This window comes from Zingiber officinale, chromosome 9B (genome assembly GCF_018446385.1).
Source record: "Zingiber officinale cultivar Zhangliang chromosome 9B, Zo_v1.1, whole genome shotgun sequence".
Classification (NCBI taxonomy): domain Eukaryota; kingdom Viridiplantae; phylum Streptophyta; class Magnoliopsida; order Zingiberales; family Zingiberaceae; genus Zingiber; species Zingiber officinale.
In genome coordinates, this window is record NC_056003.1 from 9,674,724 (window position 1) to 9,695,974 (window position 21,251).

The 21,251-nt window shown below is 43.2% G+C and overlaps 1 protein-coding gene across 2 annotated transcripts; it reads right to left on the minus strand.

The window, feature by feature from the left end:
- Window positions 1-3,184: 3,184 nt before the first annotated feature.
- LOC122025637 (kinesin-like protein KIN-8A) lies at window positions 3,185-11,502 on the minus strand. Of its 2 annotated transcripts, XM_042584471.1 has the most exons (8): window positions 10,484-11,502; window positions 9,019-9,292; window positions 7,401-7,451; window positions 7,212-7,304; window positions 6,772-7,134; window positions 4,690-5,352; window positions 4,359-4,431; window positions 3,185-3,656 (listed from the first exon to the last, which is right to left on the minus strand). In XM_042584471.1, exons 1-7 carry the CDS (start codon window positions 11,332-11,334, stop codon window positions 4,381-4,383), a joined length of 2,346 nt encoding a protein of 781 aa, XP_042440405.1. In that variant the 5' UTR covers window positions 11,335-11,502; the 3' UTR covers window positions 3,185-3,656; window positions 4,359-4,380. The 2 variants fall into 2 exon arrangements, with proteins under 2 accessions (XP_042440405.1, XP_042440404.1); XM_042584470.1 differs by lacking the exon at window positions 3,185-3,656 and having other exon boundaries at window positions 4,105-4,431.
- Window positions 11,503-21,251: the final 9,749 nt, after the last annotated feature.

Consider the following 21,251-nt stretch of genomic DNA (forward strand, 5'->3'; position numbering starts at 1 on the left):
TCTTAAACTTGTATATATATATTACATAAGAGAGATAAAATTTTTATGGAGAGTGAAGGCCGATTTAAGTAGTCCACAGTGAGTGAGTCTAATGCGTCCAATTCTATTGTGAGTAAATATTTCATTAAACCTAACAAACTATCGAATTTAAATTCAGTTCAGTTTATTTATTAGAAATTCAATTTTTTCTTTAAAAAATTAATTAATTTAATTCGATTTTGATTTTAAAATTTTTTATTCGGTTAAGTTAAATAGACCTAATTAATTGAATTTTTAAATCAAATCTAATTTTTAGACCCTATTTATTAAGACTAAAATTGAATTTTATTTAAAAAAACTGATTTTTTAAAATATATTCAGTTAATTTAGTTTTGGATTGAATTAATTGATATTTTATAGGCTCAATTTTTTGTTTTTTTTAATTCAATCAATTCTATTTGTTTGAAAAAAAATAAATTTAATTTGGTTGAATTAATTTGATTCAATTTGATTCAGTTTTAACATAATATTCATCTCTAAATAGATGACTTTTCTAAATCAGATAATTGTCACACCAACAAATAATTAACAATTCTCTTATTGATGAATCTGACATTAGTATGGTGGCATTGTTTAATCAAGAGGAAAATTTTCCAAATTCAGCTCTTTGAATCTGACACGGAAGAACCAACTTACCACCTTTCTTTTTTATCGCTAATAAATACCAAATTAAGTTGTCTAAATGTGACTTGTCCTCTATAAATGCATAAAGGTCATCCATAAAATTAGGGTGGTAAATGAACCAAATATTCGTGAATAAGTTTGGTGTTCGGTTTGGTAAGAACTTGTTTATATTCGTTCAATATATATTAGATTAAATAAATAAACAAACTTGAATAGCTCGTTAAGCTAAACAAATAAGCTTGAACACATATGTGTTCAGCTCGTAAACGTTCGTGAAAAATGTTCGTGAACAATGTTCACGAACAATATTTATTAATAAAATTCTTTTCAATATGCTAAATAAACAATAAAATAAATAAATAAATAAATTTAAATTATCAATCTTAATAATCAATCAAACAATTAAAAGTTTCAAACAATCAAACAAGCTTGAATTGAGAACTTGATAACATCTAAACGAACCAAGGTCAAGCCAAGTTTCAAACAAGCTGAAGCTCATAAAAAATAAACTAAGCCAATCTTGAACACTCATTTCAAAAGTTTTGTTCATTTTAAGCTCGGCTCGGCTCGGTTATCTTATCAAACAAGCATGAATACCTCAAAGCTCGACTCGGCTTGACTCGACTTGTTTATAATCCTACATAAAATTTACCTGATTAACTAGGCCGTTGATTATGAGTATTTTCAGATTTATTTTGATGATCAATAAAAAAAATCTTTATAAGATTAGATCGATATCCTCAATCAGTCTGAAGGATTAGATATAAAATGCACATATAGACTTTTAGGCACTTCAAGAGCATGTATATAGCATCCCTGCATTTCAATAGCACCTCAGCATGTATACAACACCTCCATATATATATAGTACCTCCTGAATCAAGACTTAATTAATCAACTTGAGCTCCACACCTCCGGATTCAACACTTAATTAATCAACTTGAGCTACATTGAATAACCACTTTCACGGCATCCTGCTTCATAATATATATTAATATATAGTGACTTAGTCCCAAGAAACGGAGGGAACACGAATGCACCCACCATATAATCCCCTAACCTCAATTCTAATTAGTAATGCACGTGGTAATTATGACTTTTGTTCTTAAATCTATTCCTGTTTTGTAATGTTCTAATTAGTAATGCACGTGGTAACCTTTCTTCTCTGTTTTTTTGTACTTCTTTCCTACACAATTATATCTTCTTTTACGACAGACATATAATCCTGTTTTGTAGTGAAATAAGGAATACTATAGACAACGACTCTATCCTTTGCTGAACACAACCAACTAAAGATGATAATCAACTTCATCAAATTGACTATGTCCGGATATTTATGGATCCAAAATTCATTGCTAAGTTTGTGCTAGGTTAAAGCTATCCTTTCGACTTAGTAATTGACCATATGCTAGCCTAATATCCTTTTCCATGCTTATCAATGTCTTCCCATAGGTCAATGGCGTGAATAGTATCTTGATGAGCTTTCTATCTAACTTAGATTCAATGATTTCCATCTTGAACTAATTATCATTTGTTTGTTTGATGATGCAAAAATTCCATTAAATCCTGGAGCAAGTACACGTATACATCTTGTATTTTATCATCAGGGTGGGGAATAAGATTTGTTCTCCCAGCCATCTCTTCGTTAACTCATGATCTGATAAGCACTGGCTGCAGCATCTTGAGTTATTGGTATTCTACAATATTCTTGAACTCCATCGTTACACAAGGCCTTGGCTATGAACTGAAATGGTTCTCTAGCTCCCTTTGCGAAGCTTATGAAACTCTCATCAAAAGTATAGATCAAACTCTGTACCATGCCCACTACCCCACAGCTTACACAAGTGAATTTCTGATCTTAAAAAGAATCTTCACAGTGTAGGCGATGAAACCTCATTGTGTTTAAGGAAAGCTCCTCAAAATCTGAAACAACATCCATTTCAATACATGCTCGAGCAAATAAGAGTTTAGCATTTTAGCTGTTAGTCCATCAATAAAAAGGATTTGCCGAGCGCTCAAGATAGAACAAAAGACCTTCATACAAAGGTGCCCATGAATTCTAACCCAGACAGGCTTAGAAGAGAGAGGTACCCTTTCTGAAGATAAGTTCTTGCTCTATCTATGCAGGATATCATCACACAATTCAGACATAGAAGAGAGATGTTTTTTTCAAAGAAAATCCTTGCTCCATCTGCACGATCAGCACGCATGGTTCTAAAAGAACTAAGGTCTCCAAGAAGACAACTAAATAGATCTTCCTCATTGGTGAATCAAAATACCAAAAAAAAAAAAGGTCAAGGCAAGAGAGAAGACCATATCTTTGAGGCTTCCAAAAGGCTTGACCCGTTGCTAGGAACTTCCAGTGAATCTCCCCTTCTCTCGTCTCCTCCGAAAAATGATGCACAATTAGCTTCTCAACACTGAGATCCACATACAATTTTTTTGAGTACAACCTCAGCTTCACACAACAAGCAAGTCTGGAGAATAAGGAGCCTTGGGAACAATCACTCGATCGAGCGGGAGACTATGCAATCACTCTTATCCTTGACTAGAGGCATCCAATAAAAATGTGCCGCACATAAAAAAAACAAAACAAAACAAAATGCCAACAAGAAAATACTAACATGACAAGCTGAACCACTCCAGAACACCATAAACCCCCAAAGAAGAGCTCATTATTTAACTAACTAAAAGAAGAGAGTAGAGAAGACGATTCTCTTCTCTGAACTCATCTGAACAGATCAAACCTATGAATCTTCACTAGATCACTTAGAGAGTTGATCAAGCAAAACACAACCAAAGAAGAGCTTCTGAGAGGATCATCCGAACTCTGCTAACTAAGCCACTAGAGTGTCACCCAATGGAACAATGATCGTAAACCTTCTCTAGCCTCAGCAAGGTCCCTCATAAACAATGGTTCATCACATCACCCAAAGATGATAATTCGATTCAACCAGTGCATGGGTGAACACCTTAGATTCAAATTATCTAACCTGTTTTAATTTAAAAATAAAATAAATTATTAATTATTGTTGGCAGACAATTAGAGAAAATTGATAACGAATAAATGATACTTTCTATACTTTTCTTGATAACATAATTAATTTGATCAACTGAAGCTAAAAAATACAAGTACATATATTACCTTTCAACACTAGCTTTCGCAATGGTGTTCACTAGTTTATCAAAATAATCATAAACAAAATTTTACAATTTGCATCGGCATCCTATGCTAAATTGCTTGTTTGTGATTTTGTTACCTAAATATTTTGTTTGTGATTGTTTATGCCTAATGAATATATCAGCTAGCAATGAATGCTCTCCAAATAGGATTGAATTTTCCAATTAATTAAGATGAACCAATGATTCTCATAATGTGACATCCGAGACTATTGTGTGATGAATCAGATATTGACAAGTCAGTAAGCTTCTTATTAAAAAGTAGTTAAAACATACCAAGTAGACGACATAATTTTATTACCGGAAATCCTAGAACAAAAATTTTGCATATTCATTTAAATGCGTGAATACATCTGAGAATAAATTGCTACGGCCTTCCACAACTAACCTAATCAGTGGAGCCAAAGAAGCTTAACTAGATAATACAAAGAAGTACACAAAGTTAGAAAATATAAGATAACAAACCCGGGGGATTGCACCAACGCAATGAACTAGCACTAAAGATTATTTTGTACCTTTTTCTGCATCTTTCTATCCTCATTTCAACAAATTCTTCAAAACATCAGGTCTTTGTCGTGCAAAACCCGGCTGAAAGGAAGTGATTTGCAATGTCAGGCCCCAACATTAGTACAAACCAGAATTTGAATTTGTGATATGAGCAGCGTCAGTAGGTAAATCCCACAAACGGACGTAATTATGAAAAGGATGATGGGGTTTTTTTTAAAGCCTCAGAACAGCTGCAGTAGTAGTACCAAACTTGTGTCCCATATATTATGGGGCCAGAATGTATTGCATAGCTGTTGTCATACATGATATATTTCAACTGACTAATTGGGGAATTTGTACCTGAAGTAGCATGGAGGGAGTTGGAAGAGCCTCAGCAGCGACATGGCTTCTAGTTTTCCTTCCATTTAAGGCTATAATTGAAGGGCTATTGCCAGTGGTTATGTCCCAGAAGCTTCGCTTTTTAGCAGTGGGAACAGGGGAAGCAAAACGATGACTTGGGCTCTTCAATTCCTTCTCCGATGTTACAGAGCTCTTTCCTTTACAGGCTTTTGAACTTGTGACAACTCTCTTCTCCCGTTGTCCTTCGAGACCATACTTTGTTATCAAGTCACGAATAAAATCATCTTTCTGCTTAAGCTGGAGAATATGCTCTTTCTTTAGTTGCTCTATCTCACTCTTCAAAGCCTTAACAGTCTTCTGTAGTTCTTGGACTACTGTGCTATTTGTCTCTCTTTTCTTGCTCTCTGGTGTGTTGAAGCAGTTGTTAGATAAGATAGATCGCTTGACTTTTCTTTGGGTTGAGCATGGAGTAACGAGAACAGAAGATGGTGCATTGGCAGGTGAAGCTGCCAATGATTGCGCTTGAAGGGTCAGCATCTTTTGCTGGTGGCGAACCAATTGCTGCCGCAGTTCACTGTTCTCTTTTTGCAACTCTAGTACTAGTTTAGCTTGATCTACTCCAGAATCTGGCACATGTATATGTTCCTCAACTGGCACACATCCCTGAAGTATGATGCAATTTCTCAAGATTGATGTACTTCTTAAGCTAGTAAAGATACTGCAAAGTTTGATGCTAAGAAGAAGTGCACAACTCAAATTGAGTTCAAACAGTGTCTAACACTATGGTGCACAAAACTTAAGTTGTACTTCAGGCATATGAGTGAGGGACGCAACCATTTAATGGATGAGTTGATCCACAAGGATGATCTATTGCACAACTAAATTGTACAAATAAAACTAGTCTTTCAAGTGACTAAAAAATTAATATCCAAAATTAGGCTACTTGATTAACGGTGAGAATTATGTGTATTACCAATTTGATATGAGTCAATTTGTGATTCGACAAGGGCATGAGCTCAAATATGAACTTGAAAATGTCCACAAACGAGAGTGCATAAACTCTAGTACATGTAAACTCAAATTTGTATAAAACTTAAAGGATCAAAATATGATAATTTGTATCAAGAATGACAATGGACAGAGCCTATGCAAGTTGCTAACTTGCTACATAGGCCGTGACAACCATGAATTTTCCTCCCAAGCACCACTCAAACTAGTACAAAGAACCACATGAACTGTGCGATTTGACCAAAAGTCAAAATCAACAAGGGGTTGGCCCCTCACTTGTACATGCGGAGCACAATTTCAGCACTACAATGTTAGTTAAACACTATACACAATGTTAGTTGGCACTTGTTGGACTCAAACTGAGTTTCACATCTTCAAATTCAATTTAAATCAATACATCCCTTCCTTGTGGCTCTTTAGAAAACCTCTCCATCTTTATAAAAGAGACCCTATTGTACCATTCTAACTTGTACCAAAGTCAAGTAATCTACTTTTGAGTTTTCTTCGCTTATTTCCTAAAAGACTTCTACAACATTGGAGGTCCGTTGGGTCTCAAAATTTAAATTGCTTCCATTATCAGATGAAAATCATTATATCAAGGAGATGATTGTTGATACACAATGACAACATTGTCTTAAAGAGAGAGTCCAACTCACATCTCAACATTTGGCTACTTTCCAATAATATTGTCAAGCCATTGATTGCTCCATGTCAAAGAAAACACCCAAGGAGTTGTAGATCTATCAACCAACCAAGCTAAGTGGTCACCTAGTCAATGAGCTCACCACCAAGGAATACTATCTCTGTATGATTAAAGCATGTGGGGTCATCTCTTGTTGTGTCATTAGTTTACTAGATATCTTAATATGTAATATCTTTGTTCCTAATTTAGAGGCAAATAACTATATGTGTATACTTATATTTGTACTTACAGACCTACTAATATTGCTTTGTTGATCATTCTCCTCACATACATAATCAGCATAATGTACATATAGATCAAGCTTTATCAAAAACATATTATGAAAATTATAAGGCTTCATTTTCATAGCCAAAGAAGTTAGAGTAGCAAACCTTTGTTTTTATCTCCTTGGCACGATCAGCCCAATGAAGCGTATTCTGCGTTTCACCAAAAGAAATATTGCTAGGACTTATATTGGCAATCATGACAGTGTTGCAAGGCCCTCCTAAAGAATCCTTGAGAAGTTGGGTGAGCTTTGAATTCCGGTAAGGTATGTGCTTCTTTCCCTCCACAAGGGCATTGATACAACTGCTTAAAGCAAGGAGGGAGCGATTGATGTTTGCACCTTCTATGGATCTCTGAGTCCGTTGATCAGTTGCGAGAGCCCTCTCTGAACCAGCTAGATCAATTAGTGAAAGTTTCCCAATACGTTTTATGATGCTACCTGAATCATTGCACTTGTATTCTGCAACAACCTATGAATAAGAGTTCATGATTTTAGAAGCATGCCAATATATCTAAAGAGATTTCCATTAAAAAAAATGATAAGCACCTGAAGTATTGCATGAGACCGCGAAGATGTTTCATTGACTCTAGTTGGTTCAGTGGTCCTATTTTGATTGCCTTGCTGAAGCAATGACATTACCTGTACATATGAGAACAACATAAAGAAAATAATTATAATGACTAATGTCCCAAGTATTTGCATTAGAATAATTTTAAACAAGGAGGGCCAAACTACCTCATCTGTTGTGTAAGCTCTGTATTGTGTAAGGCCAGCAGCTACAATTCCCTGAAAATTTTTGACAAGTTTGTTGTCATGTTAAAATAAATAAGAGAGAAAATATGTTGTCCTTGCTCATAAGCATTTTTAGATCATTGAGCTAAGGTGTAATTTTAGATCATTAGTTCTATAATTCGTTTCACTACTCTAGGGTGTAATTTTATGAAGTACAATGACTAGAGATTCAAATGTCTTCCCAGAGTCAAATAAGAACAAAACCAATAAAGAATATATTTCTATTTAAATTTTGGATGTGAAAAATTTCATCCAAAAAAATATGCAATAATGAATATGAGAAGTTGTATCATAGCTTAAACTAGATAAAGGAGTTAATAGCCTGAGAAAAGGATTTAACTTACTAGATAAAATCTAACTGGTGTCTTCAAATCTTCTCCAAGTGAATCCCTGGTTTCCTCCTAATCATGTTATCCAATGAGTACTAAAACTCACTAGATAAGTAGTGGACCTGATGTGGTCCAGAGACCATGATATTTGTTTATAATGTACTAGGTAACCTAGGTAACCTAAGCTTATAGAACCAAGAATAATCCTACAGTGATGTAAGATTAATGGGATTGAACCAAATGTTGGTAGAATATGAGCAATGGTGAATAATAGGTTGTTACTAGCACAACAAAGAATAGTGTTTTCTAGATTTGGACCAAACTGGCTTGTGACACCTCAACCAAGAGTTGCCTGATAGTTTGTCCAAAGTATTTGTATACTTGAACTGTAAAACACAAATCAAGCCTGTCTAAAACCATAAAATAAAAAAAAAAGTTCTTAAAGGAATAAATAAAATTGCTATCATGTAACGGTTGAAGTATGAAGGTGAACAAAAATCCAAAATGGAAAATTTAAGCTACAACAAGATAACATTTAGCAAGAATGTAAAGATGAGCATAATAGAAGGGTAATAAGAAATGTAGTCATAAAAATATTAATAAGAAATGTAGTCATAAAAATATGATCAAGTCCAGCAAACACATAGCTATCCCATATTCTGGAACTGGAGATTGCCAGAAATTGGAGATGGTGAAGCATGTGAGGATGAGTGAGGTCTTTTGATTGGGTGGATCAAGCATTGCCAGAAATAATGAAGAGAATTGTGAAGTGAACTCTACAGGAATTTTTCGTTGAACCAAAACAGGGAAACAAGGATGTTCATATAACATGTTCAGGAACTGAACCAGTTGGATGAACTGATTGCACTACTGAGAACTAATAAAATCTCCATTTCTTTGGCCGAGCTGATTTTACAAATATTGACAGAGAAAAAAAATCAAAGAATTCTCACTGAGAAATGGAGGTAAGGTGGCCACAATCTTAAATTAAGCTTAAACATACAACAAGAAGATGGAAGGTCTGTACAGTTAAAAAAAAAAATCACAATATATAACTAAAAAGAGAAGCAAGAGCCATCATAGGTTCATAATTAAGCTTTCCTTTATTTTTTTTATGCAAGAAATAGCCTTCTGAGTCAAGTATAATACTATACAATCTTTAGCCTCTTTGCTGTAAAAAGTCACCAAGTTATAAATTAATCATGCAGAAATACAGCTTGCATTTAAGATACCTGTTTATCTTCTCTCAAGACAAGTGGTCTACCAGGGGATAACAAATCTCTAACAGTCTCATTGTAAACTTCCAGGTAAGAAAGCTGAACAGAGTGATCCCCATCGTAACTCCGCTGCCTAATCTTGGAAAAGAGATCCTTGATAGCTAGAACCATCACACCAGGATTCTCTATTGTTCCTAGCATTGTGTATGTTTTACCAGCTCCAGTTGCACCGTAGCAGAATACTGAACCATTCCTCCCTTGTAGAACACCTTCAACAAGATCTGAAGTGCTGAATAAATTTACAAGTGTAACATAAAACACTATAGTCAGTCAAAACCAGAAGAATCTGATATTCCTTATCAAAACCTTGAACTAGAGAACAGAAAGTTAAGTTAATCACAGTAGTGTAGAGAAAATTAAGACAATATAATTGGCATTCAATTGCTTGGAAAGAAATATTAAAGTAGTACAGCATAATATAGCCAATATTTGACATAGCATGGAATGCTAATAACTTGGCATAAAATGATAAGAGAAACCATGAGTGATTCATAGTAACCATAAAGTAAATCAGATAAGTTGATCACGAAGAATAAACAACTAAAGTCTGACATATATCAATGCCATCCTTGGACTACCAATACATAAATCAAGTATTATGCTAACACGTCCCCACGGGGGTGCCCAATTGGCTAGACGATGACAGATTTGCTATAATGGGATAGAGATCAATTTCCGGCAAGTGCATGCCCTCAAGGAAAAAAATCCTCCCACCCCCTAGTCACTTGGTGGTCGGCTATAAGCTGACCCTGTGATTTACCTCCTTTTACTAGCTTGGGGACGGGATATGAGGGGTGCCTGGGGTGATTTACCTCCCTTCACTCGTGATGTTGGGCTGTCCGCTAGGACCCATATGTCCTTCCAGGTGGAAAATTTTTACGAGGTAGGCTGGTCACCTCTAGGATTAATCGGATCGAAAGAACGGGAAGGATTACCAAAAAAAAAAGTTTATTCTGCTAACAGCCTTTTTTGGATCATATTACTCAATCAACTCCTGAATGTACCAAAGATATCTTTAGTTTAATTACCAACTCACTCCAATGTATTTCCCCATTTAATTGTTTGTTTTCTGGGTTCATTTTTTACTTTTTTCTGTGAATTACGTTCCTAATTTAATTTTCATGTAAGGGAGAAGTTAGACCATAGAAGAACAAGTTAGGCTTGTTCCTCAATAGCATATTCTTTTGGATTAGGGCAATCAATCAAATGTAACATTCATTACCAGAGTTTAAACTTAATCTCAAAGATAAGTTTAAAAAGTATTGTAGTTGTCTAAAGAATTGTGTATAAATCCCATCAATACCACGTCATAATAAACTGTTTTCTGAACAAGATAAGAATCATGCTTCAGACATGTGAAATAACTATAGAAAAATTTGAGGTAAATAAGCAGTTATAATTTAGAACAATGAGGTTTTACGTAGTGGTGTAGACTTCTTGCTGCGAAGTTGAGTCCGGAAATGAGGCGTCAAAGCAGAAATGTCGTCCTCGGACCCTCTTCAGACGGAGATAATCTGTCTCAGATGCAAACTCAGTCAAGTAAACATCTTTCCTGTTCACGATCTTGACACAGCACCGTGAGCCAGCATCCTTCTCCTTCTTTGCCATTGGTCTAAGACGGACGAAGACATTGATCCGGCTCCCTCCACCCTCCCTACTCTCCTCAGTCTTAAATTGGTTCCCCCTGCTTTCCTGGCTCCCTGTCTCCACTGCTGTCGCCACCCCATACCCTGTCTTGCCTCTCTCGATCCTCCCTTCCGATTGCATACCGGCACTGATCAACTCCCGCAGTGAGAGCTTCCTGGCTGCTACCTCCTCAGCGCCTGAGGTCACTTCTGTCACCTTGTTGGGACTGGAAGACGAGAACACGATGATCCTGTTCTGGTCACGGACCTCGCGGTTCTCCTTCGCGGCCTCAGATTCCGGGAACACAATGTGGTTCTTGATCTCCGGTCTGATCGGCTCTCGATCCTCTGGCTCATGAGGTATTTCATTCTCCATCTTCCACCTGCGACGACCGGAGTCCACCAGCTCCACGCTGGGGTGGTGGGAAGCGAGGACGCGTGACTCGATGCTGCTGCCCGTCGTCCTTGCTGCCGCATGGCTTCTCTGCTGCTCGTACATGAGGGTGAGCGCCCTCAGCTTGTCGCGGAGGCCGCGGTGCGGATCTCGGAGGAGCCGCGCCCTCTCCGGCTGCCCCTCGCGATCTTGACATGCCGATGCCAACCCATCGCGGCACGCCGAGATTTGCCCCCGGGTGGAAACCGGCATTATCCAACCGCAAGATCTCAAAGCGGACAAAGAAATTAGAGCATTGAATGGAGCAAAATGTTTCTTTGATCGATCTAGCTATCGGAAGATAAATGAGCTAGGGTTTTGCTTGAGCTTGGCCTTTTTGTAACAGTGATCCCCGAAGCAATGTAATCGGAGGCGTGGAGAGGACTTTAGGAGGAGACGAAGGATCAGGGGCGTTGATCGGGAACAAGATGGACGGCTGAGAGACTCTAGGCGAGAGGGATTTTAAAATTGGGCAACGGTCGGAAAGCGTAACGGTACAAAAATATTTGAATCTGACCTAGTAATCATTGGTGCGATTTGGCTTTTACCACGTATCATCTGTTTGGGTTCACTTTATGGCCGCGAATAGCAGGCGGTCGGTTTAAATTACACATTTGACCTAAACTTAAGCTATGATATATGTTTAGTAATTTTATAACTAATATTATATTTTTTTTCTGAAAAATATTTGATCTAGAATTATTACTTATATTATATTAGATTTTTAAAAATATTTTATGTAAAATACTAGATATAGATTACTATTAAATCTTTTGTATAATGGACGCTCAAGTTATCTCTTACTTTATTGGTGATCAAGATTTTTAGTTGCTTAATTATTGTTTTTGGAAGGAATTAATTGTTCTTTATTAGTATTAGAAAATAATCGTTATCAATTATAAGTTAAAATTATAAGGATGTGAATCGTTGTAATCTCTTCCTTGAAGCAAGGATCATATCGTACCATTAATATTGTCTTTATGTGTCGATTTTGACTGTTGAATATTTTGAGAATATAAACTTTTGTTTCATTAAACGTATTTTTTTTAATGTTTAATGTAATAAAAAAAAAATGTAGTCGCTGAAAAGTTTTTATTGTGAAATTTTTAAAATGGTATTAAAAAATTTAATTTATTTGATCGTTACTAATGGTCAAGGTGGGCCGGTTATAGAGGTCTATCAAATTGAATCGAATTGATTGTCAATCATGAGGAAAATAATTTTTTATATGAACAAGATAGGTAATTATAGTTTGACCGTGAGCTATAAACTAATCCCTTACTTTTATATAATATGGAGATCAAATACGTAGATAAATATAATCTTTTACTATAAAAAAATAACTAAATTATATATATTAATTTTAAAATTATTAAATTACATATTTATATTTGATCCGGCAGTACAGACAGGGGACCCCCTTTGAGGGGAATCAACACCACGTGGAGGGCAAAAGTCAAGGACAGTATGAGGTTAAGCCGACCGGATAAGGGTCGGGTCAACCGGCCGAACGGATCAGTACAGAATCAAGGACAACCCGCGCGGGGAGTCGGGTCTCCGACGCTCAGGGTGAAGGCCGAGCGGGCTACCCGCTTGGCCATGACATAAAACAGCAATGCTGCGGACAGTCTCAGCCGAGCCGAGCACGCGACCAGGCATCCCACCCGCTCGAACCGATAAGGTTCTTGCCGAGCGGGTGGGAGCTCGGCGCGGGTAAAAGAAGACAACGACAAGGGGACATCGGGGAACATTTCCTGACAACAGGCATATCCAACAACCAAGCCATACGCAGAACCTTACGACATAAGGTTCTGCCGTCCCATCAGAGAGGTGCTCGGACTGTAGCAGTATGGTGTCAGACAAGCTCCTCTGACAAGCCCATACTAAGGTATGGTAAGAGGGCACGTGTTCACCTCGGCATATGTGCATGAGCCTCCTCACAGCTCTATATAAGGGTCCTCATACTTTGCCTGAGGTACGCAATCTCTGATATTGGAAGCCACTTTATAATTTCCTCTTGCCTGACTTGAGCGTCGGAGGGTCATCGCCGGGAACCTCTTCCCGGCCCGACTTCTTTGCAGGTTCGCCGGAGCTCCATACGGCCGGTCAGAGACCCACGTCGTCAGTTGGAAGAGCGCCACGTGCCCAACGTCCATCGATTCAGCGTTTGGACAGGATCAAATTGGCGCCGTCTGTGGGAACGCACCTGCATCCGAGTGGAAGCGATGGACGAAGCTGGACGACCGCACACCGTGATGCTCTCCCAGGAGGAGCTCGACGCTCTAATCGAGGCAAGAGCAGCTAAGCTCGTGGAGCAACAGAAACAGAAGGTGCAGGCTGAGCGGATGGAGCAACAAGCAACGTCAGCGTCAGGTGGCCGAGCGGAAGCACCGCCTGCCACGGTTCCATTTCATCGAGCCCTATTCCGTACGCCTCCTGAAGTCGCAACAGTTAATCGTGATCGAGGATCTTCATCCGACGAGGCGCCCATGCGGGACAACAGAAAAGGCAAGGCTCCTCGAACGGACGCCTCCCCCGAGCGGATCAACCGACAGTTTTCAGAAGCCATCCTGCGGGACCCTCTGCCAAAGCACTATGTGGCCCCGGCGATCGGTGAATACAACGAAACCACCGACCCGGACGATCATCTAGGTAAGTTCGACAACACGGCTACACTGCATCAATACACAGATGGAGTGAAATGCCGGGTGTTTCTTACCACCCTCTCGGGATCGGCGCAACGGTGGTTCCGGAGGCTGCCGGACGGATCCATCACCAACTTTAAAGAGTTCCGCGTCGCTTTTCTCCATCACTTTGCAAGCAGTCGGCGCTACCAGAAGACCAGTGTCAGCCTATTCGCCATCAAGCAAGAGCCCAGGGAGCCGCTCAGAGCTTACATCCAACAATTCAACCGAGTGGCCATGGATATTCCAACGGTCACCTCAGAAACAATGATGAATGCGTTCACGCAAGGCCTCGTGGACGGTGACTTCTTCCGCTCACTCATTCGAAAGCCGCCCCGAGACTATGATCATATGTTACACCGGGCTAATGAGTACATTAATGTGGAGGAAGCCCAGGCGGCCCGAAGGAAAGAGGCTCCAACCGAGCGGCTAGCCCATGCCGAGCGGAAGCCGCTCACTGGCCACCAACCGCCCAGAGGATCGCGAGCTAAAGCAGCCCGCCCTCAGCAACATGCAAGATCCCACGCCATCCAAGAGGTATCCGCCGAGCGGCCCAAACAAAAAAAAAGGTATGGACCCCCATGTTTTGCTCGTTCCACCGGACCGACACGCATAATACAAGAGATTGCCGAAGCCTTCCCCTGATCGCCCACCCCGTTCCCCGAAGTGGCCACCGTCGATCGCCATCATCTGACAGGCGACAGCGACACTGTGAAGCCGATCGACGACAGTCTCCCGAGCGGCATCATCCTCAGAGGCACGAGGACAATCCCCGGATGTCCAAAGAACGACCTAGGCCGTCCGCCCGGGAGGAAGAAAATAGAAGCAATACGTCCCGCGGCGAAATCAATATCATCGCTGACAGACCGACCGGAGGTGACTCCAACAGAGCAAGGAAGGCGAGTGTAAGGCAGCTCCAGATCCATGCGGTAGGCTGCAGTCAAGAACGGGCGAGCGGGCCCGAAATCAGCTTCGGGCCCAAGGACCTTGAGGGAGTCGAAGTGCCACATGACGACGCCCTCATTATCAAAGCGGTAATAGCTAATTATACTATTCACCGCATTTTCATTGATACAGGCAGCTTGGTCAACATCATATTCAAAAAAGCTTTCGACCAACTGCAAATTGAGCGAGCCGAGTTGCTGCCCATGACAACCCCCCTCTACGGGTTTACGGGCAATGAAGTTCTGCCGGCCGGACAGGTCCGACTGGCTATTTCATTGGGAGAGGAGCCGCTCAGAAGGACGCGGACTACCAACTTCGTCGTGGTCGACTCTCCCTCAACATACAATGTTTTCTTGGGGCGACCGGCGCTCAGTGAGTTCCGAGCGACCGTTTCCACCTTCTACCAGAAGATTAAGTTCCCGGTCGAAGATAAAGTCGGAGAAGTGCGAGGAGACCAGCTAGCGGCTCGGCGATGCTACGTCGAGATGGTCCGAGCCGAAGCTAATTCCGCTCGGAAGACGCCACGGATCGAGGTAAACGCCATAGCCGAAAAACCACCCTCTTTAGTTTATGAAGAAAAAGAGGACGTGCAGATCCACCCGACCCGATCGGAGGCCACCACATTCATCGCGACCGATCTGGAGGCAAGCCAGAAAAAGGAGGTGATCAAATGTCTCCAGAGAAACTGCGATGTCTTCGTTTGGTCGACGCATGAGCTGCCGAGGATTTCGCCAAGTATAGCACAGCATGAACTTCACGTCCGACCGGATGCTCGGCCGGTGAAGCAAAAGAAAAGGGACTTCAGCGCCGAACAAAACGTCATCATCCTATCGGAGGTTGAGAAGCTCTTGGAGGCCGGCCATATAAGGGAGGTCCAGTTCCCGAGCTGGCTCGCAAATGTAGTGCTAGTCTCCAAGCCGGGCAATAAGTGGAGGGTTTGCATCGATTTCCGGGATCTCAACAAAGCATGCCCAAAAGATTTCTACCCTCTGCCTCGGATTGATCAACTGGTGGACTCCACAGCCGGATGCGAGTTAATATGCATGTTGGACACTTATCAGGGCTACCATCAGGTGCCGCTCGCCCGGGAGGATCAAGAGAAGGTTAGCTTCGTCACAGCCGACGGCACTTACTGCTACAATGTAATGTCGTTCGGATTGAAGAACGCAGAAGCAACTTACCAGCGCTTGATGAACAAAGTATTCAAGGAGCAGATCAGACGCAATTTAGAAGTGTATGTGGATGATATTCTCATCAAGTCCGTCCGAACGCTGAGGAAGTATGAAGTCAAGCTCAACCCTCAGAAATGTCTGTTCGGAGCAAAAGGTGGGCGTTTTTTAGGCTATATAGTGACCGAGCGGGGCATAGAGGCAAATCCCAACAAAGTAAAAGCGTTGCAAGATATGCCGCCTCCAAGAAATCTGAGGGAAGTACAGCGCCTGACCGGTCGGATAACTGCACTGTCCAGATTCATTTCTAAGACCGCCGACCGGAGCCTCCCTTTTTTCAAGATCCTGTGCAAAGCTACTAAGTTTCATTGGGACGAAGAATGCGATCAGGCGTTTGAGGAGCTGAAGACATACCTGAATTCCTTGCCCGTGCTAGCTAAGCCAGTCGTAGGGGAGCCGCTCTGTATTTATTTATCTTCAACCGAGCGGGCAGTAGGCTCAGCATTAGTAAGGACGAGCGGAGAAGAACCCGTGTACTTCTTGAGCCATATTTTAAAATACGCTGAATCTCGCTACACTGGGCTCGAGAAGCCGACTTTTGCTTTGGTCCTTGCTGCTCGGAGGCTTCATCCTTATTTCCTAGCACATACAATCATCGTCCGGACAAATAGCCCATTGGGAAGAGTGTTGCTGAACCCAGAAGCGTCCGGGCGGCTCATCAAATGGACAACGGAGTTGAGTGAATTTGATATTCAGTATCAACCCCGTTCGGCGATAAAGGCGCAGTCCTTAGCAGATTTTGTTACCGAAGTGCAAAATCCCGAGCCCGAAGCCATGTGGAAAATATTTGTGGATGGATCGTCCACTCGCCTCGGGAGCGGGATTGGTGTGCTATTACTCTCTCCCCAAGAAGAAAGGATGCACCTATCCGTCCGGATGGACTACAAAGCCACAAATAATGAAGCGGAGTATGAGGCCCTCATAGCCGGCTTGCAAGCAGCCCGACATGTTGGAGCTGGTCGGGTGACACTCCATTCAGACTCTCAGCTGGCCGCCCAGTAGCTCTCGAGCACTTTTGAGATTAACAATGCTCGGCTCAAGCTTTACGCTGAGGCCTTTGAAAAGCTCAAGACCCACTTCAGAGAAGTCATCATCCAGAAGATACCCCGAGCAGAGAACCAGACAGCAGATGAGTTAGCCAAACTTGCAAGTTCAATATCACCGGTCGTCATCCAACAGCCAATCGAACAAGTATCCTTGGTGGCGCACATCGACCGGATGGAGGGCCTCACATTCCCGAGTGATTGGAGGACAACCATCAGGGAGTTTCTGCGCTCGGGTGCGACACCGTCCGACCGGGAGGAGGCCCATCTATTAAGAAGGAGAGCCGGTTGGTTCACACTCGTTGGAGACCAACTCTACAAGAAGGCTTTCTCCCGCCCACTTCTGAAATGTGTGAGCTCGGAAGACGCGGCGTACATCCTCCAGGAAGTGCACCAAGGATCGTGTGGAGGACATCCGGGCGGACAATCGCTGGCTAGGAAGATCGTGCTGGCTGGATACTTCTGGCCAACACTGCAAGAAGACGCCGCTCGGACCGTTGCGACGTGCCTCTCCTGCCAGAAGTACCACAACTTCTCCCACCGACCGGCAGAGGAGATGAAAGCGTCTACGGTATCCTGTCTGTTTGATCAGTAGGGAATGGATATCGTGGGTCCGTTCCCTATGGCGACCGGTCAGCGGAAGTTTCTACTGGTGGCGGTCGACTACTTTTCTAAATGGGTGGAGGCTGAGCCGCTGGCGAAGATCACCGAGCAAATGGTCAAAAAGTTTATCTGGCAGCATATAATCTGTCGGTTCGGCATTCCTCGCTGGCTCATATCTGATAACGGACGACAGTTCGTCGGGAAGCAGCTCGAAGAATGGTGCAAAAGTTATGACATTGAACAACACTTCACTTCCGTGGCATATCCCCAGAGTAACGGCCAAGCGGAAGTGACCAACAGAGAAATACTCAGAATTCTTTGAGCTCGACTTGACCACATAGGAGGAAGTTGCGTGGACGAGCTGCCAGGCGTCTTATGGGCTATCCGCACGACCCCAAAGGAGGGAACGGAAGTCACACCCTTCCATTTAGTGTACGGAGGCGAAGCAGTTATCCCGATTGAAGTCGGCGTCGAGTCCGTCCGGATCCAGAACTATGATGATGACAACGCCGAGCGGAGGAACATGGAGTTGGACATGATCGACGAAGACCGAGTCAAGGCGTCCGTTCGGCTGATGGCGTACCGGCAGAGGATGAAGCAAAACTACAACCGGCGCGTGATCCCCAGAGCATTCCAGGTCGGCGACCTAGTGTGGAAGAAAGTAAAGCCGGTCGGGGACGTTAGCAAGTTGGAGGCTCCTTGGGCGGGCCCTTCAAAGTCATCGAAAAGCTCCGCTCGGGTGCTTATTATCTGGAGGATGAAGACGGACGACAACTGGATCGACCATGAAGTGCGAACCACCTCCAGCCTTACCGGGGTGAAAGGTGCGCCAATGTAATATGTGTTGTGTATTTTCCGTTCGGCTGTATATTTGAAATGCAGGAGTAAAAAAATCAGAAAATTAGCACAAGTAGAAGGCATTGTCAGCCGAACCGGAAGACCGTCGAGCTCCGACATTAAAAATCGAGAGTCGTGCGTGGCGACTATAAACCCTCCGGCCGGAAGACCGTCGAGCTCCGACGTTAAAAATTGAGAGTCGCGCCGGCGACTATAAACCCTCCGGCCAGAAGACCGTCGAGCTCCGACGTTAAAAATCGAGAGTCGCGCCGGCGACTATAAACCCTCCGGCCGGAAGACCGTCGAGCTCCGACGTTAAAAATCGAGAGTCGCGCCGACGACTATAAACCCTCCGGCCGGAAGACCGTCGAGCTCCGACGTTAAAAATCGAGAGTCGCGCCGGCGACTATAAACCCTCCGGCCGGAAGACCGTCGAGCTCCGACGTTAAAAATCGAGAGTCACGCCGGCAACTATAAACCCTCCGGCCGGAAGACCGTCGAGCTCCGACGTTAAAAATCGAGAGTCGCGCCGGCGACTATAAACCCTCCGGCCGGAAGATCGTCGAGCTCCGACGTTAAAAATCGAGAGTCGCGCCGGCGACTATAAACCCTCCGGTCGGAAGAGAGAAGGCAATAAAGATGTCGACTTTTAAGTCGTTTGGCCGATCGGCCAAGTAACCAAAAGTACTTCGCAACCTCTGGCGAAAATCCCATTTGCGAAACAGGATATATTCAGCCGAGCGGACTAGTTATGCAAAATACTTCGTAAAAAACCCTTTTCAAACACAAGAAAAGTGGGATGAGAGGCGAATAGCGAGGAGAAGTGAAGGAACATAAACAACGTTAGTTGGCTAGCCGAGCGGACAGCGCTCGTATTGATTAGTAAAAGGAAAAGCAAGCAAAAGGATAGCATTAAAGAAATTAAGGCCGAGCGGCCGAATTACAAAAAAGGATAGTCTTTGGCCGAGCGGCCGAATTACATAAGAACAATTCTAGATAATCGTATAGGTCCTTCGGGATGGTGCCGAGGAGCGTCGCCTGGTCTTGGGCCGGGATGAGGACGACGTCGGGAAGATGACCCTTGGACTTTAAATAAGTTGTGGTGGCCGTCATAGCGAGCTCGAAAGCAGTATACATCCGCTCGCACACTTTTTCGGAGAATTCGACCGAACGGATGTAATTCAGCCTCAAGGCGGCAACCCGGTATGGCTCAGCATCTTGGTATTCTTTGAGAGCCGCTCGGGAAGCATCGGCGGCTGCTTGATGTTCTTGCAAGGCAGCCTCAAGCTTCTTCACTTCATCCGATCATGCCGCCTTCTCGCCGGCCAGATGATCCATCAGCTCCTTAACCTTTTGTTCTAGGCCCCGAGCCTCAACATTCTTCTTCTCCAGGTCGGAGATAGCCGTTTTCTTCCGCTCGGTGGCCAGACTTATTTTGCGATCCAGTGATTTGTTCTGGCGATCGAGTTCGACCAGAGTGTGAGCCTGGTCGGCCGTCTTCTTCCGTTCGGCCTCCAACAGAGCTTGGGTCTTTTTGAGCTCTTTCTGCAGCTCGGCGTAAGAGGGGCCTTGGGAGTCGACCGGGCCACCCGAAGCCTTCAACCTCTTTAGCTCCTCGTCCACCATCGCCAGACGATTGGAGACCGCGATCTTCTCCACCCATCTCTAACATAAGCAAGAGTGTTAGTAGCCGATCGGAAAGAATGCATAAAGGACTTGAGAAAATAGGCTTACCCCAGTAGTCTGCTGCATGTGGCTGTTGGCCAGATTGTTGAGTGGGATCATATCGACGCGTGCCCGAGCGTCGGCCCACATTTCGGCTAGAGGCCCCTTCATCGTGATCATGTGCTCGGGCGCGGTTGGTCGATCAGACTCAGGCATCAGCTCTTCAGTGGGAAGATGCAGGGAGACCCTGATGGTGCGGTGCCGACCGGGAGTCGTTTGGGCGGAAGTCGGGGAAGGATCGGAGGCCGGCGCAGAAAATTGGGACAGAATGGCCGAACGTTCGATTCGGCGGGGAGCGGGCGGAAGGGTGCTGACTGGAATGGCCTCGAGAGGGTCTGCAGACGCATCCAGTTGGGATGGGGTCCGATTGGACGAAATCGCCTCGACCGCTGGAGCTTTGCCACGAGAATCAACAGTGGTTCGTTTGGTCGGCTGGACTGCGGAAGTGGCCGAGCGGAGTGGTGTCTCCGTTCGGTGTCTCTTTTGTCGAAGAGGGGGCTCTTCCTCCTGAGCGGAGCCTTTTTCTTGGATTGTTGGTCCCCCGCTGGGGGTGGCCCCTCTTGCTACATCCTGGGGAGAGGCCTGAGCGACCGACTCCTGTTGAGTCCCACTCTCCCCTTCATGTGAGCCGACCGGCTCGATGCCGAGCGCCTCCATCTCTTTGGCAACCGCGGCCTCGAGCGCCGCCGCCTTCCTCTTCAAAATTTCGGCCATCACCGACTCCATGACAATGTTCGCTGCAAAGGAAAAAGGAGAAAATCTGTTAGCAATCAAGGTAAATGTATAAGTAAGATTCTTACCGAAGCCGCTCGGGAGGGGGGTCCTGATCGGACTCAGGCCGAATATGTACATCACCCCTTCAGGTAAGAACTTGTTGATATTGAGCTTCAGACCGGCTAGCATGTTGGTGTTAGAGTGTATACTAAAAGCCTAGCTTTTGGTATAAACATTAATCTAGAAATAAGAATCGCATTGGTCAAATGTCTACATTTATGATAAATGTAGTTGCTCAATTAATTTATATTGTAGATAACATGGTGTGTGGTGTCACATACAGAAGATCA